The 22,292-nt window shown below is 48.5% G+C and overlaps 1 protein-coding gene across 1 annotated transcript in view; it reads right to left on the bottom strand.

Annotated features, from left to right (window-relative positions):
* Positions 1 to 22,292, bottom strand: part of Ric8a (ric8 guanine nucleotide exchange factor A) — a 45,334-nt gene that overhangs the window by 3,163 nt on the left and 19,879 nt on the right. The window contains exons 8-13 of the mRNA XM_077704854.1: positions 19,361 to 19,551; positions 14,335 to 14,429; positions 8,653 to 8,803; positions 4,461 to 4,562; positions 3,955 to 4,016; positions 550 to 921 (exon numbers count right to left, since the gene is read on the bottom strand). Of these exons, the coding sequence (XP_077560980.1) occupies positions 550 to 921; positions 3,955 to 4,016; positions 4,461 to 4,562; positions 8,653 to 8,803; positions 14,335 to 14,429; positions 19,361 to 19,551 (973 nt within the window). The remainder of the gene's footprint in view (positions 1 to 549; positions 922 to 3,954; positions 4,017 to 4,460; positions 4,563 to 8,652; positions 8,804 to 14,334; positions 14,430 to 19,360; positions 19,552 to 22,292) is intronic.

The raw sequence follows: 22,292 nt of genomic DNA, 5'->3' as shown, positions 1-22,292 counted from the left end.
CAGTGAAAAGAAATGCAACACCCCTTAACCACTCTCTCGCCCATCCAGGAAAAGCCTGCGTGAACGAATAAAGTTTACAGATTCAAAGCATGGTATCTTCCACACAGCTACGATGCAGACTGGTGATCACCGGCACACCACCGGTCAGAAGCACGACGCTGCTTAGCCAAGCAGTCAGTGAACATTGCAGGCTCGTAACAAAACGCACAAGAGTTCATGGGATGCATGCCCGTGGGTGCGAGGAGGTTATATTACCTTGCCAGGCAGTCTGTTAACTTTAGAGGCACGTAACGAAGCGTAACGCAACGAAGTGAAACATAGTGAACATGAGCATGTGTGGGTGCAAGCCCGTGGGTGTGTTGCAGTTATTACTTTGCCGGGCGGTTTTTCAACTTCAGAAAAACGTAGCAAAGCACATAGGGGCTATTTTCTAACCAGCCTGACATCAGCGACTTGACCTGTCAGTCTGCAAACTTGGGAGACATGTTTCAAAGCGTGTAGAGGACCCTCTCTACCCAGCCTGTCACGAGTGCAAGTGCGGTCGCCCACCTGGCCAGCCGGTCGATGAGGTTGGCCAGCTCCATGGCCTCGTGCTCCTTCTGCTCCTGGCTCATGCCCGCCAGCGGGTGGGGTCCTCCCGGCGGCTGGTAGCAGCCCAGCACGGGGTTCACGTGGGGGCGCTGCCGGGCGTACTCTTCCGTGTCGCTGTCCTCCGAGTCGCTCGAGTACTGCGCCCCCGACCCTCCCCCTCCCCGCCCCCCTGCCCCCCCGAGCAGCAGCAGGCCCTTGGAGGCCAGCAGCCCCGCGGCGTTCCCGTAGCCCGTGTACTTGACCAGCCGGTTCACCCGCTCCTTGCACAGCACAAACAGCAGCTCGGCCGCCAGCTGGCAGGTGTCCCCGCGCGTCATCAGCCGCACCAGCCTGCAGAGCAGCATGCTTACGTTACGTGAGAAAACACAGAGCAGTTTCCGTGATGTCGTACACCCCCCAATTATGAAACCCCTGCTCGGACATTAACAAAAAAAAAAGGACTAATAACCAAGTCACATGTACACGACAAATGACATTAGCTGCTTAATGCCTTAATGTGGAAAACTGGGCATGTTGGTACATAATCTAGGCAAAAAAGCCCAATAAAAGACAAAGACAGAGAGAGAGACACGACAGGGACTGCACTGATCCTTGTCGCAGTCACTGTTGTGTATCTCTTTCTGTCTTTGCCTTTTTTTTGCGCTTTTTTGCCTAGATTAATGCTTAATTCGCTGCTACGCACAAACATCTAATGCCATTCACTGTAATGTCATTTTTGGTTTAAGGAGTTCCCTGCAACCCATTCACCTTCACGAACTCCTTAAATCTGCCTACTCCCCAACGAGATGGGCCCCAAATGGAACCAACGAAACTCTCACACCACAGTGTTGACGCAGAAGCTTAGCTGAACTTCGAAATAAGACTTTTTTGTGCACTCTTCGTGGCAAAGTTCTGTAGAAAAATAAATTCACTGAAACAGCCGCAAAAGGCAGAACGTCATCTGCTGAAGCAACTCTTTGAAACAGCTCTTTCACAAAAAAAAAAAAAAAAAGCATTTTTAAACCTTCTAAGACGTTTTCTCTACGTTACAAACTTCTAAAATATGAGTGCATTTCTCTTTTTGGTCATTATCACCATCACGCCCAAAACATTTAATGCCTTTGGCTTTGGCGTGTAGCTTGGCCCGTTCAAATAATGCCATTCGGTTTCTTAAGGCCTTAACACTTCACGAGATTTTTCGTGCACGTGTGGCACGGGTATATTTCGTTTGATTATGCGGTTTAACGCATCAAGGCTACACCTGGATTATGAAGCACGCCATGGTGGAGGGCTCCGGATTAGTTTGAAGTACCCGGGGATCTTTAACAAGCACCGCAAAAACGGGCTACAGTCAAACCCCGCCATAACGAAATCGCAGGGGAAAGCCGAAAAATTTGTTTTTGAGGGAATTTCGTTGCCGCGAGAATGAAACACAAACGACAGGAACTTTGCCCGCACATTGAAAATTTATTTTCTGAAGTCAATTATAGTACTTTGCGAGCCTTACATTCACAGCTCAGCCTTCACACTAAAGAACTGGTTCATTACTAGCCCTCAAGCACACCCAAGAACGACCGAATCATGTCCCGCAGGTTCGCCTTCTTTGCGCATTTTTCTCCTTGGTCCTCGGCACCGAGTATGTCCGAGCATGCAAGCGAAGTCCAGCGTCTTCTGTTGACGAACTTTTCCAGAGAGTGCACCTCGTTACAATGCTGTTCACAAAACCAAGTGAGCACCGCTTTGTTGACGTACGGAAAGGCCGCAGCCGTCACTGTTTTGTTTTGTGCACGTGTTCCATTAAAGAGTGGCAGCCTTCCTTTCTAAAATGGTAGAGCGAGCTGCAGGCAGTTCCCAACTCGTCGGCGCTATCCTCTCTTCCTCCCCTTGGGCCACTGACTTGGCCAATGATGGCTGCGTTATCTCGTAGCGAAAAAAACTTCAGCTTTCGGGCTGGTAGAGGCATGTAAAAGATAGCAAATGCGCCAATCACCACACACAACGAACGCACGCGCGCTGTTCAACGGTAGCCGGCTAGCGTAGCCCAAGCCAAAGCCCCAAAGCCGGGCCGTGCCTGACCAAAATTGTGTCGCCCCCTGGTGGTGTCACCTCAAGGCTGCCTCCACGGCCGCCTGCTGATGTCTGCTGCTAGGACTTTCTTGCAAAAAATTAGGGCGGCAGCCATGCAAGTGCGCTGTTGCTGAAGTTTATGCACTTTGAATGTGAGAAAAAAAATGCGTTTGAGCACTTTTTGGACACTGTAGCCCCAAACGGGTAGATAAAATGATGACTGGACTTGCCAAAATTTCTTTAGTGTGGTTTCACTTTTTAAAAAAAACATTTCATTGCCGCAATATATGAAATACATGGGCTTCAGTGGGCATTCGCTGGGGATCCGGAAATATTTTGTTGCTGTGGGAATTCTGTACTTGTGGGATTTCGTTATCGCAGGGTTTGACTGTATTTGAAGGAGGTTATGCACTTGCTGTCTCAAACAGTCAAGCTGGAACACCCAGACAGCAGCATGAATAAGCAAGAGCCACACTTGCTGGACTTCAGAAGCAAAGGAGTCCACGATAAGAATACCTCGTACATACAATGGGGGAACAAAAAAATTTCGTGAAGAAGGCCAGATAGAAGAACAAAAAGCACACACACACGCACTTCACCCAAAGTGCACAGCATGCACTGCAAGTGCCAGCACACTGCAGACAGATAGCCTGCTCACCCAGAGGATAAAGTTAACCAGAAAGAATGCAGTAATCTGCGTAGATTTCGATCTTTACAGACACTTTTGAGCAGATGTCATTAATGAAGACTAGAAAAATTGCAGCTGTTCCACTCAACGTGAAAGCTGTCAGAAGTGCAGAGCGGTGATTCGCCATAATGGGCTGTAGCGCCGTTATCCGCTCACTGCTACCACCCAATTCAATTCAAATTTCCCGCCTTTGCAGTTCTCGTGCGCCCCCTGCCTGAAACTGCGCTAGCGGGAGTTCTGTTCTTTTTGTGCTTGCTTTTCCTCCCGCACGTGCCGGCGTTGCACCGCCACTTTTTTTCGCTTACTATCACAAAAACCAACCCAACGAGCGTTCCCAACTAAATGAACGTGGGCACTGCCGGTTAATTACGTATATTTAGCCTCAAATGTACCTACAGTTTTCTTTGTGCTAAACAACGGGGAGATGTAGGACAAGTGCCAGCGGTTAACAAGTTTCGAACGCTTATGACTATGTAAACCGCTTGGCTTTCGAAGCCTCTGTGGGATGCTGGGACGACAACCGCAACAACAAAATGCCGTGTGTCTCGACTTGGGTCCAGCGAGCGAGCTACATCGACAAAGCGAGCCCCTAAAGTGCTCTGCACTTAAAAGGGGGGCCGCTCTCTCACCGGTTGCGCAGGGTGTTGCCTTCTTCGGGTCGCTTGCTCACGTCACCCAGGGGGGGCAGCACCTGCACCAGTACAGCACTCATTCGTGCAATGCTACGTCTCCACTACACACCAAATTGCCCTTTCTACACTTCACCAATGGGTGAGCTCTCTACACGACATCTCCTTCTGCTGCCTGCAAGAGCTGCTTTTGTTTGCGAACGCACAAGAGGCAGGCAGTCAGCGCCCATAATGGCTCACCCTATCAAGCCCTTTGAAAGTTACTGTGTTTACTTTTTTGTAAACTGCACGGCTGCCTCCAACCATTTGTTTTGATGGGAAGCAGATTTTGGGAGACTGCCTTCGATATCAACTGGCATCTAGCCCCACGGCAGACTGGGCAAAGTCAATGACTCTGTGCTTCAACAAGACCGGAAGTGAGCTCGTGGTTTAAAATACAATGCTGGTGTATTTCATGGCTGGCAGCCCTTGTTCATGTGCACCTCCCAGGGGGTTCCCGCCCTCACCCGAGAGCGCAGGTATCGGCGCAAGATGCGGTGTCCGCGGCCGCACTCGGCCAGGCAGTGCAGGACGGGGCTCAGGTGCTGCAGGCTGGGCTGCTTCTCCTCCTGCGACAACGGGGGGAGCACATCTCAGCCTCACGCTCTTCCTAAACATTCCGAGGACACTCATGATGCACTCCTCACTGGTTACTGTAAATGCGAAAGCATGAATGTCCAGTTGAATGTCTGAGATGCCTCGCCTCAACCTCGCACTGCCAAAGGGCTTCGTTATCCTGCCACTTGGTACTCTTGGCTTTGTGGCCCACCTTAGCGCTTTCAAATGCCTTCGATCTGTCTCTTACGCCTTGCGCCGCTGCACGTCCCTGCCACCACATAGTGGGAGAGTTGATGATGATGGCGAATTATTCTGCCTGTCCATTCACTCGTTCGGCTTCGGTCTACCGCTCTCTCTACCCACAAGTGTACTGGAGTGAACAACCTCCTCTCGCTACTGCCAAGTTTAAGCTTGCGCTATAAACACCTCCCATAAAAAGTTGGCCGCACGCTAGCTTTTGAGGTCAATGGAGCATTTGAAGCTTTCATCTTAACAAGAATACACATTCAGCCAGTATTTCACAATCCCTCGCACCAGCACCCTGCCAAGGTGCCAAGATATCAAGAAAACCAGGTCTCCGGCAATACTGTTCTGCTCGACTTCCCTGCTAGACAGAACAATCATCGAGCATTCTGTAAGCAGTTGGCTGTTAGTGGCTATTCTTGATATGGACAATTTCGCCACGAGGAACGCTCACGTGTCAGGTGCAGAAACCATAATTTTTAAAATGGTCTGAACTGTTGCACCACACAGTCGATGGCACTGCCAACATTCTTGAAATAATTGGTGTGATGTGTACACGAGCAAATCTTTTATTTCTTTTTTTGCAAAGTTAGCGCTGCAGCTATTACCTATTAAGTGTCTACGTAGTGAAACTTCATTACAAGAGACACTGGACCCCAGAAACATGTCTTGTAACCAAGGTCTCTTGTGTGCGAAGTTGCTCCCATTACGAATATAAGAAAACCAACTAAACTGGATTCATTCAAATTTCTCTTGTAACTAAGTGTCTCTTGTAACGAAGTTTTACTGTATAAGGTATACCACATCTGACTGCCAAGACAACTGCACGACGATGCAGAGTTTTATATCAATCACTACCATGGATAATTAGCAATGGTTGCTTTAAAATGAACAATGTGGCCACCCCTGCCATAGCCACTGAGCAGCCAGAAGGGACACGGCAAAAACAGTAGTAAAATTACTTGTAATGTGAATTCCCTAAAACATACGGCAGTATGTTCACCCACTGGTATGAAATACTAACCCTCGCAATTTTTGCGAAGCCAACTCAGAATTAAGCTAAACCAGGGGTTGCAAACGATTGTATCTTAGTATGCAACCAATCTCAAATTGGTCATGAATTTCATAAAAATGGCAAAGTTTCAGCAACCACTTCTCACACACTGCAGGTGAATGGTATGTGAATTTCACTGAACTCTGGACAACAGAGTTGCAATGTTCAGTGAGAAAGCTACAGCCCCAAAACGCTTGCTCTGCACGGCAGCTCTGCTTCGTTTGCTTGACGACATGCTTCTCCTGATGCTTCCACCGACATTGCATACGTTACCGTATTTCAGGGGTGGAAGCAGGGTCTAGCTTTTTGGAGCAGGCACGGGAGCAGCAAAAGTCTTATTTTGGAGCAGCTTTGGAGCAGCAAAAATCCCATTTTGGAGCAGGTTTGGAGCAGTTTAGGGGCTATTTCGGAGCACTTTTGGAGCACTCTGACTGCTTTAAATAATGCGGCTGAGCGCACTTTTAAGAGCAACTAATCCAGAACTGCATGAAAAATAGAATTGGGCAGAATTATTTAGCAGGAGCGCAATAAATCAAATAGGAGCTAGCACCTTGATATTACCCTTTACTCAGGACTGAAACCTGCTTTTTGCCAATTCATTTAAATGTAGCGACTTTTTGGCTTTTATTTGTATAATAATCAACACTATGTTACTAACGGTGGCTGCTTTTTTAATTTTTTGGTAAAGTAGTTTCCAGCTAAAACAATCGCGTGCAGTGCGCCGCCCCACTGCCGCCGTCGCCGCAACCGCGAAATCAGGCGTCGCGAACGTGCCCTACCCGCGCGGCACTCGCCGAGCGCGCATCGTCTCCCACCGATCGGCCCCAACACGAATACGGGCGCCGTAAAATAGGATGCCGTATTCGTAGCAAGCTGCCGCCGCCGCGTCGACCGAGAAGGCAGGCATCATAGGCAGGCAAAGGCAGGCAGCGAACGAAGACGGCGATTTCACGACGCCTCATTTCGTGGTAGACACGTCGAAAGCGGGCACGGCATCCCATCAAGACGCCCGCTTTCGCGGTCGAGTCGGGCCTCGTCGGCGCGCGAACGAGTACGGTGGCTGTGTGGCGCGCTGCACGCAACTGTTTTAGCTCCACACCACTTCTTTTATTAAAGCAGTGCGAAAAATTCGGCTTCAAAAGAACTTCTGATGCAAAAGGGCCGTTGTTACTGGCCGTAAGTTCGGGTTCGTGCGTGCCGAAAATTCCAACCGAGGAACGCTAACGCGCACGTGTCCCGCAGCTCTCGACCTGACTCGACAGCGGAGAGGAAAGTGATAGCGGCCGCCGCAACACTAGAGGAGCGTGCACATGCGCTCAGTATCGTAGAAGAGCCCTTCACGCGGAAGCTCGCGTCGTCGTGCGCATGCGCTCAGTATCGTACAATAGCCCAAGCGCGCAGCGGCTTCGCAGTTCTCGGTTCGTGCAGGTCCCGAAAAATTAGACCAATCACTAAAAACTACTGTGCGAAGGATGTGCAAAGGGGTCGTTCACCTTACTTCGAGCAGCTGCAAATTCAAGAGGCCATGCCTCAAGTTATAACACTAGATAACTGTTCAAAGTACTTTTACTCATGCTGGTGACAGCCTTACGGGAAAGCCGTGGCGATAACAACGTTGCGATAAACTCCACGAGGGAACCACGAGTGCACTAAACTGCCGTGGCTATGGATGCGGCGTGGACGCGTGGATGCGGCTGCGTCTATTATGATAGATAGATATGATAGATATACTAGTTGTTGCCGTTCCCTTTTACACGGGTGATCGACGGGAAATCCGGCGCTCCGGAAAGCCAGCGCTCAGTGTTGCCCGGACGACGACAAGACTCGGCTAAATTTGGCGTTGTATGCTCTCAATGGACAATAATCGCACAAATTGCCGTTTCTGCGCAGCTTGGCGCAGCAGGGCAAATTGGCGCACAATGGCGCAATAGGCGCAGCAGTTCCACCCCTGGTATTTTCGCGCATATAACCAGCACCAAAAATGCGAAAATTTCAGCGGCAACGTCGGTATGCGGATAATACGCAGGGTTTTTCCTTTAGTGCAGCTTCACGGCAATGCATGTTGTGCCGTGAAGCTCCTATGCAGTAACAATGACTAAGCCTTCCACAGCAACAATTGCGCAAAACATACAAGGACAAGGAAGGAAAAACAAGCACGAGCGCAATCTAACAACTGAATTTTACGCTTTTTTTGTCTACATAGTATGTGATGTGTTGCTTTTAAGCAGCAGCTTTGGTGCAGCCTTTCCTGTACCAAATGTGCGGGCAGTACGCGCGGATTACGTGCGGGCAGTACGTGCGGCCATCTCAAATTTCCCGCCTTCGCAGTGCTCGCGTGCCCCCTGCCTTAAACTGCGCCAGCGGGAGTTCTGTTCTTTTTGTGCTTGCTTTTCCTCCCACACGCGCTGGCGTTGCACTGCCACGTTGTTTTGCTTACTGTTGTTGTAAAAACCAACCCAACGGGCGTTCCTAACTAAATGAACGCAGGTGCTGCTGGTTAACTGCGTATATTTTGCCTCAAATGTGCCTGCAGTTTTCTTTGTGCTGAACAGCAGGGAGACGTATGAAAAGCGCCAGCGGTTCACGAGTTTCGAACGCTTATGGCTATACACACCGCTTTGCTTTCGAAGCCTCTGGGTTATGCCGCGACGACAGCCGCAACGACGGAACGCTGTGTGGCTCTACTTGGGTCCAGCGAGTGAGCTACGACGACAAGGCAAGCCCCTAAAGTGCTCTGCACTTAAAAAATGAGGAGCCGAACCACCGAGCCGTGCAGCCAGCAGCAGATGCGGCAGAGGCCTCACCTCGTCGAGGCGGCGTTCCAGGTAAGCAACCAGGGCGGCAACTGCGTCCACGTTGAAGCCCTCGAAGGCCCCCTTCTCGTCTGCATCGGCCTCCGTCAGCAGCTCCCCATAGCTGGAACGCGGCACGCTCGACAGCAGGTGCACCACCTGCCTGCACGTGTGCGCACAAAAATAAAACACGTATGGCTTTGATTCGTGTTGTAAGCACACCCCTATCAAGCTGTTCTGAAGGCAATAATCTTTCTCATGCTACCTAAATGTGGAAATTTCAGCCCGTCTGTTGATCCCTCACTCAATTCAGCCATCAGGACAAAGTGAGAAAATGCTTATACACAAAGTATATATACTTCAACATGCCACTACCATATTTCAACAAGCCACTACACGCAAACCTCATTTAACGTAAGAGGATATAACGAAATAATGAATGTAACGAAGTAAATGAAATCCCCCTTGAAATCCCCATAGAGACCAATGTATTTTAAACTTTGTTGTAACCTGTCAATGGATATAACGAACTGAATAAGTCCCCCCCCCAAAAGCTCTACCACGGTGCGTGAAGTACTATTCAGCGGAGTTCACCACTCGTTTGGTGCGGCTGTTTTAAAACTCCCACGCCAACGTCATGGCCGAGCGAGCCTGCCTCCTCACTCAGCCAGCGGGGCAGAGCGAGCGGGCTGGCGGGCTTCGTGACGACAGTGAGAAGCGGCGCAAGGTGGGTTCCTACGGAGGAGACGACTGACGAGTTGTCGCAGATGTCACTTGGCAAACACACGATGACGCCGTGGTCTCCCATGCGCACACATTTTACGTGCCAACGTCGGCGCAGGCACTCGATGCGGTTGACCATCTACGTCGTTTCTTCGGCACCTATGGCTACGTCAAAAACGGCATCAACGCGTTGGCCGCCACTGAAGAGGAAGCCTTTCGTTTGCGATGCCCGAAACGCAGGAGCATCACGGACTTTTTTGCAGCTATGTCTAGCGGACAACAAAATAGGCAGTGTGCGCGTTCAGCAAGCAAAATATTTGTCTTCTGTTAAATTTCCGTCGCATGCATGGTCGCATAGCGGTACAGTGGGCTGCGAGGTGGTTTCTTTTTTTGCATGTTTATAGCTGTGCACCCAACTGCGCATACATTGCCGTAAACTGTTATAATTGATACGACGAAATAATGGATATAACGAAATAATTACGGCTCCCCTCCAACTTCATTATAACGAGGTCTGAGTGTACCATCCTTTGAATATGACACCATTCTACGCCCGTACTATCACCTTTACACTTAGCTTCTTTCCGCGAACTGTTTAACTTTGGAATAATTTACCGGGTGACACACGTTCTTTGCCCTCAAATGAATTCTTGTTATCCATAAATACCCTTTGGCTGTTTTTATTTTCCCCTTTTCTTCATATGTTTGCTGTGTTCTGCTCCTTGCCACCATGTCTTTAGGTTTTATTCATTGTACAATTTTTCACTCAAGTACTTTACTTCGCAAAATATTACACCGCGTGTTTTTTACCGGCCTCTTCCCCACACCTGCCACAGCCCTTACGAGTTGTGGTATGTATAAATAAATAAATAAATAAATAAATAAATAAATAAAGTATATCGTATTTTTGCAGTTCTAAGCAACCTCCCCTACTTTCGGGAGAAAAAATTGGACAGGAAGTTTGCATCCGAATCTAGGTTTCCCTTTTTCTCAGCAATCATCACAAGGTGTATTTCAGACGTGTCGAAATGGGCCAGAGTTGACTTTGTGGTGAAGTCATATATGGAGTTTTCAATTACAAACCACTTCGACAGAACAAAAGACGACCTGCTGGGGTATAGTGAGAGTGGCGGCCCAAGTGGCACAGCGGACTCGAACGTTAATGATGGTAACTGAATACAGTCTACACTCGTTACAGCGGATCCGGCAACAACGGACTTTTGGTTACAACAGACCATTTCTGTTGGTTTGTCTGGTCCCCATGCATTTTAAATGGAGTCCACTCTGCTCGCAACGGACCCGGCTAGAGCAGACTATCGGCTACAACAGACTAAATTTTAGGTGAAAATTGTTTCGACTGAATGTTTATAGCGGACTTCTGCGGGGCCGGCACCCGATATGCTTTTTCTTTGCTTATAGTTTGGCGAGAAAACTGTTATGTCTGGCAACATTGCTGGCAGCCGGGTCGTTGGCGCAGCCAAGCCAAGCCAGTGCCAGTGGCTTTTTTTTTGCGACCAGCGGCATAAGCGGCAGGGTAGCTGATTTCACTATCGGATAAATTAAGCGTAATTATCGCTGTCGAATATGGGGAAAAAGAGGCCGACATCACCAGAAGTACAGGCCTGTCTAAGCAGACGGTCCGCTCTACCGTCAAGAACTAGGCCGCTGCCGATAAATGCGACTCCGGTGAGATTGAAAACAGGGCTATCGAATACTCAAAGTTGTGCACCCGGAGGCGAGTCTGCCCTTGTCAGTTTTTTTATGTAATAAAAAACTCGGGTTCAGTGAAGTTCAGTCTTCATTATTACCACGCATGCATCGTTCCCATTCCGTTCAGTGAAAAAGGTAAGAAATGTCTCAAGTAATGTTTCCCATCCATTGCGTGCAATCTGCCAGTAACCGTGCGCAGTCTAACTGGTATAACTTTCGATTTCACAGCTGTCCGTCATCAGACTATTTCATTACAGCTATTTCAATGACCAGACTAAAATCGTTAAAAATGTGGAAGCTGCCTCGGGGGAACGTCAGGCAGCGATCCGGTTTGATTGACGAACGGTTTTGGGAAAACCTGCCTCGTCGTGGAGGGATTTAAAAGAGCCTAGCTAATTCAGATGGCCACGACTGATGTTTTATAGCTGGTTAATAATTGCGCCTAGTTATATTCTTGCTTTATTTGCTCAGCTTATCATGTCTTTACACGCTTGACCGCATGAGCTAGGCCTTTTGCAAGTGCCGGCTAAGCTTTGGAAACGGTGTTTACGCGATTCTTTGCCCTCGCGCGAACACTGTGCAGAGGTGCTGCAGGCGTGTAGAAAGAACAAAGTGTATGCGTACGTACTGTGCATATGCAATATCGTCAAAGTACCCACTTTAGGGCTCATACCCCCCCCGGTCGGATACTGCATACTTCGGCTATAGCGGACGTTTTTTTCCGGATTCAGAAGGTCTGTTGTAACGGGCGTAGACTGTATAACAAGTGGCGGGTTCACTGTCCGCACCTATTTTTCTTTTGAATGTTTTCCAAATGAAACATTATTCCATGCGCCCATCTCGTCATGACACCGCTGCAAAAAAAGCAGAGGAAGGGGGGGGGGGGGGGGGGGGCGTCGATATAGGTTTCTCGAAACTAAGCAATCCCCCTCACTTTCAGCATTGCGACCTTGAAAAGGGGGTGCTCAGAAAAGAGTAAATACAGTAGGTCGGGATTTCTCACTAAATAGTTTGCCGAAGAGTCACCCCTCGACCTATAGACCGGTCATTGGCTTAATGTTTTTCCCATTTCTCGGCCGCAAGGCAAGGGGTCGACCTATATTCCGACTTATACAGTAGGCAGAGCCGTAAAAAACTACTAAAACTGCTCCCGTGCCCCATTAATGTACCCATTATTCAGTGCAAAGACAACCTCTGCAATATTCGAGGCCTGATGTATGTATATAAACGAGAGTACCAGCATTTGTTTGATAGACCTCTCCCTGTTGAAAATACGGTGATGTCATGAAATGCTCTGCACGACTGCTCTGCCTACTGGCAGCCGCAAAATGAGTATGGCTGGCTTTGGGGCTCCCGAAAGGGACAATCTGCTGTTGGCTCAGACTGTTGGTGATGCCTGTAGCTAGCTGCAGCCATCAACTAACATTTAACACTAGCCCATTTCACTGGGCAAAATTTATGCTCCTGCTGATTACAGAGGATGGACAAAGAGCGTCGCTTCATGGCTTGCTCCAAGCGCTCACATTTCCCCTTGTTAATTTCGGCACCCACGTTTTCAAACGGAAACAGGCTAGGCACCTAATTGGTGTGGACCGCTAATGTAGAAAATGTGTCAGCATTTAAAAAAGCAGTACAAGTTCAAAAGTAGCGAGATATTGCTACTATTAGCTACGACAAACCTTGTTGCTGCTTTTTGGCTGCCAGTTTTCTCGGCACACTGCACACGTCACTAATAGAAGCTGAATTTTATTTCTTCGGTCAGCAAAAGAATGATGTGGCTGCCTTTTCTCGCACAATTTGCGCAGCCCACGGCACAACGCTCGACCGGCCCCAGAAAGCCAACACACGAAAGAAAAAATAACGACCTCTTACGACGAACGACGTAAGAGGTCGTTAACGTTAACGTCGTTAAAAATAACGACGAAAGAAAAAATAACAACTGCAACGCAAGTTGAAATGCTCAGCTTTTTTGTGACGGGTTCGTTCGCCATCGCTGGGATTGTAGGGGTTCACAGAGTTTTGGTAACAAGACGGCCGCCATCAGTGAGACCCATGGAAGCTTTGCTTTAAATTTAACCACGCTGCTTCGACTGTGTCGAAATGGTACGATTGGATAGCTGCGGCTTCACAACACAAGGGACCTATGTTCTTGGTTGATTGATGGATGGATTGATTATGGGGTTTAACGTGCCGTCGCTACTCAGGCAATGAGGCGCGCCGTAGTGGAGAGCTCCGGATTAATTTTGACCACCTGGGGATCTTTAACGTGCGCCGAAATATGGGACCTAGGTCTGATTTTGACCATAGGAGGTGTTCTCCAAAGGCGCTTGATGTGCCTTTGCTTATTATCATCATCATCGCTTTGTGGAACCCATCGTGTGCAGTTGGCTTTCCTGCAGTGCGTTTTCGTGACAGGACAGTAGCCATTAGCGAGACATAGAAAGGATTCACTTTAAAAAAGGTATAATTTTGCATGCGTCGGAGACATCCTTGCTTTATCCACGCAGCGCACCAGTCCGAATGTTTTGCCGACCAGCCGCCCAACTGCAGTGAACAGGCATGCTTGCTATGACGCCATGACTGCTGTGCGGCGTACCCAGGGAGACGTCCATTAAGAACGCTCGTTGGACTAATTGTCATGGTAGCAAAGAAACAAACGAAAAGAAAAGCATTGCATTAAAAACAGCGTTGACAAATAAGGTGAAAGAAAACCGACAAAAAAATGTTGGCTCAAAATCCTCCGAGCACAACAGAAACAAAAGATAAAGCCTGAGAATCCCACCACAATTTCTGTATTTTTTTCTGGCAAATAAAATGAATTGAATTAAATTGAACTGAAAATATACAATGGGTGCTGTCCCAAGAGATGGTGCACGAACGGTGCAAAGGTAGGAAAGATGGATTGGTTGGGTTGGATTATATTGGATTAATCATAGGAGAAGCAAGAGAAGAGGGGAATACCATGAGGGTGGAAGCCAGAGAGAGGACAGGAAGTTACGTGGCAGGGGCGGCAAGGGACTGTCGTCTTTCGATGGCATTTACACTGAAGCGAGCAGATATGCAGGCAACTTTTTTTTTCTTTTTTTCTTTTCACATCTGTCCAATGTTTTCACGGAGCACCGCGCTGATTAACAGTGAAAGCCAATGTTAAACTGGCCCTATACCACCGGACAGCTCATTCGCTGGAAGGGAAAGATCCTGTTCTCCCCTCAGGATAAGATGTCCCCCCCTCCCCCTTCCAGAGCATGCTGGGTCCCTCACCCGTGCAACTGGTCCTTGGCCTCCTCGTCGGCCACCTCGCAGAGAAGCAGGTCGTGCAGCAGACCCACCAGCCGCTCAAAGTGAACCTCCTCCTCCTGCAATCAGAGGGAGGGGGAGTAAGTGGGTGACCTGGTAAGATGACACGTCGCCACCCCATTTCAAAGGGGATACCGCTAGCAATCAATCAATCAATCAATCAATCAGTACCCCACAATCTCTGCAGCATGCCCTGCTCTAGCAGACAGCCCACTAAAGTACAACAGGGCATAACAAAACTCAATTACACACCCAGCCTATCCTTATCTCTCCCCCTCTTTGGTTTAATTCGTGGTTTACCTCACAAACAAACAAAAAAAAGCCCACATCGTGACAAAAGAAAGGACACATTTATTTCAGTTTCTCGTAAAGAAAGCGCACGTTTCAGTTTCTCACCAATGGAACACACATCTGGCAGCCAACGCTTACGTCTGATCGCCTGCTGTCATCATATCATAGTAGATTTTTTTTTTCCCACAAAACAACTCACTTAAAAAATAACTGAGTGCACTAAAGCATACCAGCCAGGTTTGCCGGGATGGCATTAGGGAGATCTTACTGGGGGGGGGTTGTAGCTACAACAGAATGGGCAACTTTACACACATTTTTTAAATGCGAATGCATTTCTTAGTCGGGGGTTGTCGTGCGTTGGCCGGCGTGCGCCTAGCAACAGCTGTGGCGCGCCTAGTAACCGGAGCACGTGGTAGCTCGGGCGGGAGTAGCGGAGGGCAAGGGGAGAGGAGGAGTGCGCTCGGCGTGTGAGGGCGCTCGCATCGCGGAGCTCGGGCGGAGTAGCGGAGAGTGAGTGGAGAGGAGGAGCGCGCTCGGGCGTGTGAGAGCGCTCGCATCGCGGAGCTCGGGCGGAGTAGCGGAGAGTGAGTGGAGAGGAGGAGCGCGCTCGGGCGTGTGAGGGCGCTCGCATCGCGGAGCTCGGGCGGAGTAGCGGAGAGTGAGTGGAGAGGAGGAGCGCGCTCGGGCGTGTGAGGGCGCTCGCATCGCGGAGCTCGGGCGGAGTAGCGGAGAGTGAGTGGAGAGGAGGAGCGCGCTCGGGCGTGTGAGGGCACTCGCATCGCGGAGCTCGGGCGGAGTAGCGGAGAGTGAGTGGAGAGGAGGAGCGCGCTCGGGCGTGTGAGGGCGCTCGCATCGCGGAGCTCGGGCGGAGTAGCGGAGAGTGAGTGGAGAGGAGGAGCGCGCTCGGGCGTGTGAGGGCGCTCGCATCGCGGAGCTCGGCGGAGAGAGCTCGCGCGCGGGGTGGGCGTGTTGCGCGGGTCTCTCTCTCCTCTCCGCGTACCCTCTCTCCGCTCGCTGCGCTCGGAAAAATATATATAAATGCAGTGGAGCGCACGCCTCTCTCCGTGACTGCTTGCCGCGCGCACTCATCGGTGCACCCAATGCATTCGCATTTCCGCACGATCCCCTTCGGGGAGGTGGGGGGAGTTTTTTTTATTTGCTTAACACATAGCAGGAAATGAACTGTTTCTTCGTACAAACTACCAAAAAGCTAGACCACTCAAATGTTCGATGTGGCTGACACCGCCCTTTTCAGAAAGTCCTGGAAATAGTACTGCAAGTGCAATACAAAACAGCAGGAACTAAACTGTTTTGTTGTTTCGTCTAAGCTAGCAACAAGCTACACCACTGGAGACTTGCTAAATCTTCAGAACCGCCGTCCAGAACGGCCGTGCTCGTGTGTAAATGAAAGCGGCGGCGGCGGCGCTGCGTTTCTATAAACTGTAAACTAACAATGGGTCGAACAGGTTCACCATCTACACATGGCCGACTACGCTTTTTCAGCACTTCACTGATAACGTTGCCAATTGGTGTTGCGTTGTATTGTCAGGTATACCTCCCTCACATTGTGGCCACACTGGGAGAAAGATTTAGCCAATGCGGGTGCATTTTCGGGAGATTTTTGTTTCCGTCATACAATCGTACAAAACCATGAAAATTCGGGAGTCTCCCGGAAAATTCGGGAAACCTGGCAGGTATGCTAAAGTTTCCTTACATGCTTAAATCATGTAAGCAAACTTACATGCTTAAAGCATGTAAGCAAAGCAAGAGGACACTGGTTTTGAGGATATTTTTTTTTTAAGCTATGTGCTAGAGATTTACCCCTTTTTAGTACATATATAAACATCCTGAGCACAAATATGTACTTCATTTTCATCTATCTGGTGTAACTTCAGGGTCGTGCAACATGTTATGCCTAGAGCCCCTTACTTATTGCGGTGGAACATTTCAAATTCTGCGATTCTAGATAGGGGAATCTGCAAAATTCCGCGGCAACATTGAAACGGCATAAGGTACATGTAACAGTTCATTTATTTGACATTTCAGACTCCTAACATGCTAGATTTTATTTACAACTCAAGGAAGCTGCTGTGGCTGAGCATCTGGTGATGCTTTGTGCTTTCTTCACCAAGAGAATGGCGCTTGTGAGGCACGATGTCACCATAGTGACTGAATGACTTTTCTGCGTCAACAGAGTTGATTGGCACTGACAGGTATTTAAAGGGCAGTGGAAGAAAGTGTTGGAGTCAGGTGTTCCATCCCAGCCCAGAAAGCCAGGACATCAAAATCTTCACCTGGCTTTTCTTGTTTAGAAAGAAATTGTGCCAAGTCACTGTCACTAGACTTGAGGTCTTGGGAAGACTTCAGGTACACTTGCCATTCAGCAGCTAGGGCTATATAAATCCAGGAACGGCCCCAAACTCTGATCTCTTCTCTGAGAGACACCCAACTTGCAGGGGATCCAAGCACCTCACACTCCTGAAGAACTTCCAAGTGTCAGAGTTCTCCAAGTATACTAGCGCCTTGTTAGCCGCTTTACTCATTGCACCCTTCATTTGTTTGCAATCTGACCGGCCTTGTCGTGTGCAATGTTCTCTTTCTGTGGCTGTGGCTAAGCCCCGTGATTTGGGTGGAGGCTGCGCCACCTAGCCACTTCTATTATTTGATAAGGTAGGAATACGCAGTAGGAATACGCAGATGCAAATTTAAATTTTCAACAGTAAAAACGTTGCAGACAATTAATAGAAACCATTTTGCTATTGCTAATAGAAAATAACACTTTTCCGCCACATTTTACCGAATATATCATTTTGGGGACGTAGCGCCACACTTTTAACGTTTTTTTTTTTTAATTCCGCGAAAACACTTTAATTCCGCGATTTTTTGCGGAATTGCGGAATCGCGGAAAGCTAGGGGCTCTAGTTATGCCACTCCGTTCCTGGCAATTTTTTCGCTATCTAACTATGAAAGGCTCAGCAACTTTTTATCCCTTTGTGCTCTAGAAGGACCAGGGAGTGCAACTATACCACAACAGTAACTTTAGCATTCTTTCTGCAAATGCTGTCAACTTATTAAATGTCCAATCATCAAGTACCAATGTTTCCGTAAAACAAACTGCACAAAATCTTGTGCTAGCAAAAGCAAATCATATATTTCTGTGGTTTTATTTCACTGTTCAGTTCCTAAGCTTTCAAATCCAGCAAAAATGATACAAATGTGGCCAGTACATCCAAAAATATTGTACCTGACGGCTGACCTTGTGGGAAAAAAAAAATCGGTTCTAAGGAAACAAGGCACAAAGTTTGGAAACATAGGCGAAAATGGTCATTTAGGTGACTTCAAAGGGCGCCAGCTTTGTAAATACTCATGGTACGGCTAATGATCATGACTGACACCCGTCATGAAACATAGAAAGCATAGGGGGTGGGGATAATGATGACTTTAATGACAACCGTGTCATTTAAGTCATCATTATCCCCACCCTCTTTTGGGAAGCCATGACTCGGGTCAGCCTTGCATCATTTTTCTTCTGCAACCTCAACGGGCTCACAGGTGACACACGCTGCACGTTCGCCCAGAATGAGAGCTTTGCACGGCCTGGGTGCATCCGTTCCACTCGCACAACATCACGTTTGCCTGTCACGCGGCGTGTACTGAGCTAAGTTTTGTTCCGACGCGTTGTCAATGGGTAGGGACAATGCAGTGGTAACACACGCTGCTCTTACTCTCGATACCACGGTTCCAATCCCGTACAAACTCAAACCGTACCCTTTACAGTGGTGGCCATCCTCTGACCTGGACAACAACAATAACCACTACACGAGGAAGTTTTTTGCACAATGCGGCACTTTCAGCTTAATAGAGACCACCTTTGTTAGCCATCACTTATACTTATGTCTGATACCCTTCCTCTGTCCAAGCACTTCTTTTTTTTTTTGTCCACAGAACAGTGCATACTCAATTAGCCACCTGGTTGACCAGTTAGTAGAGGTTGTACTGCACCCTTTGACTGCATGCAGTACAGAACAATAGGCGAGCAGATCAGGCGTACAGACATTGCACCTTAACGTGCTGCACATTGCAAAGTAATTGGGGAGAAGGAGGAGACATGTCACAGGGCTGACCTAATTAACTTCAGGAAAGAACAGAAGGAAGACGGGGATCTTTGCACACTGTGTTTAGTACAGTAAAACCTGGTTACAAGAGACTCTGCTACAAAAGACCCTTGCTTATAAGAGACATTTGAACGAAAACAGTTTGGTTGGTTTTTCTATGTTCGCTATGTGAGAGACATCGCATACAAGAGACCTTGGTTACGAGAGACATCTTCATCAATGAGAATCGGCTTGAATAAAAACGAACACAAAGGAAGAGGGAGATACACGACAGCAGTGTGTCGTGCATCTCCCTCTTTCTTTGTGTTCGTTTTTACTCAATTGACTCTTACCAAAGATGTACCAACTACCACAAACCAGAGCCATTCTACAAAAGACACGTTTCTCGGGTCCCTTAAGTGTCTCCTGTAACGAGATTTTACTGCAGTAGCAAAGGAATCAGTAAATGCGGTTATCCTTTTTTTTCGTGGCTTTAAACTCCTTTCTTCCTCAATTCAAGGTGCCGCGCAGCCCTGGGAAGAAGGGAAAAGAGAGGAAGAGAGAGAGAGGAGGGAGGGAGGCAGCCACAGCCAGCCCGCACGTGCCTCGTCCACATGGAACTTGTCCAGGCTGCAGGTGAGGTTGTAGAGCACCTTGAGCACCTCGGCCGCCAGCTGGGCATCGGGCACGCTCAGGGTGGGGGCCGCCTGCTCCACGGGCTCCCCCGCCTCCGGGCCACCCCCCTGCTGGTCTCCCCCACGCCCACGGCGGCTCGAGCGCATGCGCCGCTTCGGGCCTGCGCAATGCAGGGGGGCCTTTCGTCAGCTACGTCCACACGTGGAATCAGCACAACTCCTCATCATCATCATCATCATCATCATCAGCCTGGTTGCGTCCACTGCAGCATGAAGGCCTCACCCAGAAATCTCCAGCCACGTCTATCATAGTCAGCAAGCCGGGTCCAAACTTTGCCCTTGAATTCTCATAGCTCATCGCTCCATCCAGTCCTCGGTCGACCTCTATTGCGTTTACGGTCTATTAGCAGCCACCTCCATTAAACGGACGGTCCCTCAAGCGCATGGTCCCTGTCGTACCTCATGTGCATGACATGCCCCTATACTCGGGTACAACTCGAGAACGACAACAGAAGTTGCCCCCCCATCTATCACCACAGCCGGCTGTTTCTAGGTGCAATGCAAACACTGTGTTATCAAGAGTGTTGGAGCAGGGTTGCCATCTTTCCATGACAAAAAAAAAACAAGCCTACCACGAGGAGGGGGGATGAGGCGGGGGGGGGGGGTGGCATATAGGAAGTTGAGTTTGTTGTTGAAAAAAGATGCCACATTTTTTTTACATGCTATTCCATTTATTGTAGCATTTTCTTAGAGATAAATCACCATAATACAGTTTGTATGGAAAGTGACTGAGATTTTGCTTATAGCTCTGAATGTGCTGCTCTGAAAAGTAACCACACATACTTCATGTGATTACTTCATGTGCTCTCGGCGCACGTTCAAGATTTCACAGGTGGTCACAATTAATCCGGAGCCCTCCACTACGGCGCGCCTCATTGCCTGTGTAGCGTCGGCACGTTAAACCCCACAATCAATCAACTTCGTGCGCTTGCCCGCATATTTTCTCTGCTTCCGTGTTTTTGTGCAGCTTGCCGATGCATATTTACCATCGTAGTTGCTCAATTGACGCTTATGAAATGGCAAAAAAAAAAAATAATAATAGCAAAAAAACCGTCCAATAATGGCCTGTTTTCAGCGTGGGCCGGCAACCAGATTGCTGCCTAAAAAACCGGTCAGGCCGGTCAAAAAACCGGGCAGGTGGTAACCCTATGAACTATTGTAGCGACGACAAACAAACTACCGTAAGACACTGATCAAGCGGCCCCGTCCCATAACCCGAGTATTTCGAGTTTTTGAGTACTACCAAACAAGCACCCCCCTTCCACCAACCACTCTGTTATGGACGAAACCAGTGAAACCAAACTGCCCAGGAACGCTTCTGACTGCGCTTTTGTCTACTGCAAAATCAAATCTAAGAACATACAGCCTACCATAAATTCTACACACGCTTGCCATTTCCTTATTGTATCTGACAGAGCCAAACGGGCTTCTGACTTGATGATCACGGTGGTTCGTGACATGCATTCGTATACACATAAGACATTTTGAGTCGTGGAATGCCATCGCCACGGTGGAAAAAAAAAAATGGACGTGACATCTCGCCACTTCAGTTATAAGATTGAAAGCAGATTTGCGAGGAGGACCAAATGCACGAGAGTTTGCTGCAGTAGAACTTTGGCAAGGCCAAGCTTTGGCGAAAGTTGAGCAACGGAGAGCAGGTGTTAAGTGGAAAAGTGGATGGCACTCTTTTTAAATTTCGTGAACGAGAAAGAAGCGCAGGGCGTGCTGTGAGTAACAGGCTTCTGTCTAATGAAGCTGTTTAAATAGCGCACAGTTTTTCAGCTCAGAAATTTTGTTACATCGAGCCAGCACATCCAAGCAATAGAAACGGCGGTTTGGTGTTAGAATGCGTTGTGCCACTAACGAACACCAAAGGACACCAGAAGCTTTCTCGGAGGCATTAAAGGCCTTTCACTTCGCCGTGAATGCCATCTGAATAGCCATGAGTACACCCTGTTCAAAATATCAAAAATCGGTCAGACAATGGTTAGAATGGATTCTCCGGCTAACAGGACCAACAACAGGGTTCGGGGTTGGCGAGAACACCGGGCGAATTGCTAGCACTGGTTGCACCAAAAGGGGCTTCAGGGTCTTCTTTGTCCTCATTAAAAATGTGTTTCTTTCCCGTGCACTGCATTATTTCCTTCTTTTTCTGGGGGGTGGGGGTGAGGGAGGGTTGACGTTTCCGCGCCGCCAGTTTGAATGATGGGGAAATTCTGAACAAGTGCCCCCTGCCCAAAATTTCCTGAACTTTCCCCACGTCGAGGGGGGCACCTGCTCGGTATTTCAAGGAGCCATGAAGACAAAACACAAGTTTGGTTCATTCAAAAGATTGCCTCGCTAGAATCATACTGACACCACTTTTAACGCACACTTCGCTCAAATAAGCTACATAATTAGGAAAAAAGGGAATTGCCATGCGACCCACTAGCTCATTTCCCACAACAGAACCTGTGATGTCATACCAGACTGCTCTGCGATAGGCGGAGGCTGGCAAAAGCAAACACGAATTAGGCAGAGCTTATAAGCTTGCCGAACGAGCTGTTTGTGCCTAAATGTAATGCATATCCATTTTACAGCAGTAAGAATTGTGCGGGAAACAGCAAAAGTTACGAAAAAACATGTAAACATAGAAGTACCGATGAGCACTGCTGTTGATACTGGGCGCACTATGCTTGTTTTAGCTGCACAGCAGTCCGGCACTTCGGAGTTGTCTTACACGACGCTGGCCAATTGGCGTAAGCGACGATGCCTTGCGTGACCTTGTTTGTCAAGCATACCCCAGGTTTTACGAAGCGATTACTTTCTACCGTAACAAAAACAAGCCAGGTGTAAATACAGT

This window comes from Haemaphysalis longicornis, unplaced genomic scaffold (genome assembly GCF_048455015.1).
Source record: "Haemaphysalis longicornis isolate Haplotype H1 unplaced genomic scaffold, Haemaphysalis longicornis Haplotype H1 scaffold_3, whole genome shotgun sequence".
Classification (NCBI taxonomy): Eukaryota; Metazoa; Arthropoda; class Arachnida; order Ixodida; family Ixodidae; genus Haemaphysalis; species Haemaphysalis longicornis.
This window is presented reverse-complemented; position numbering and strand designations above follow the sequence as displayed.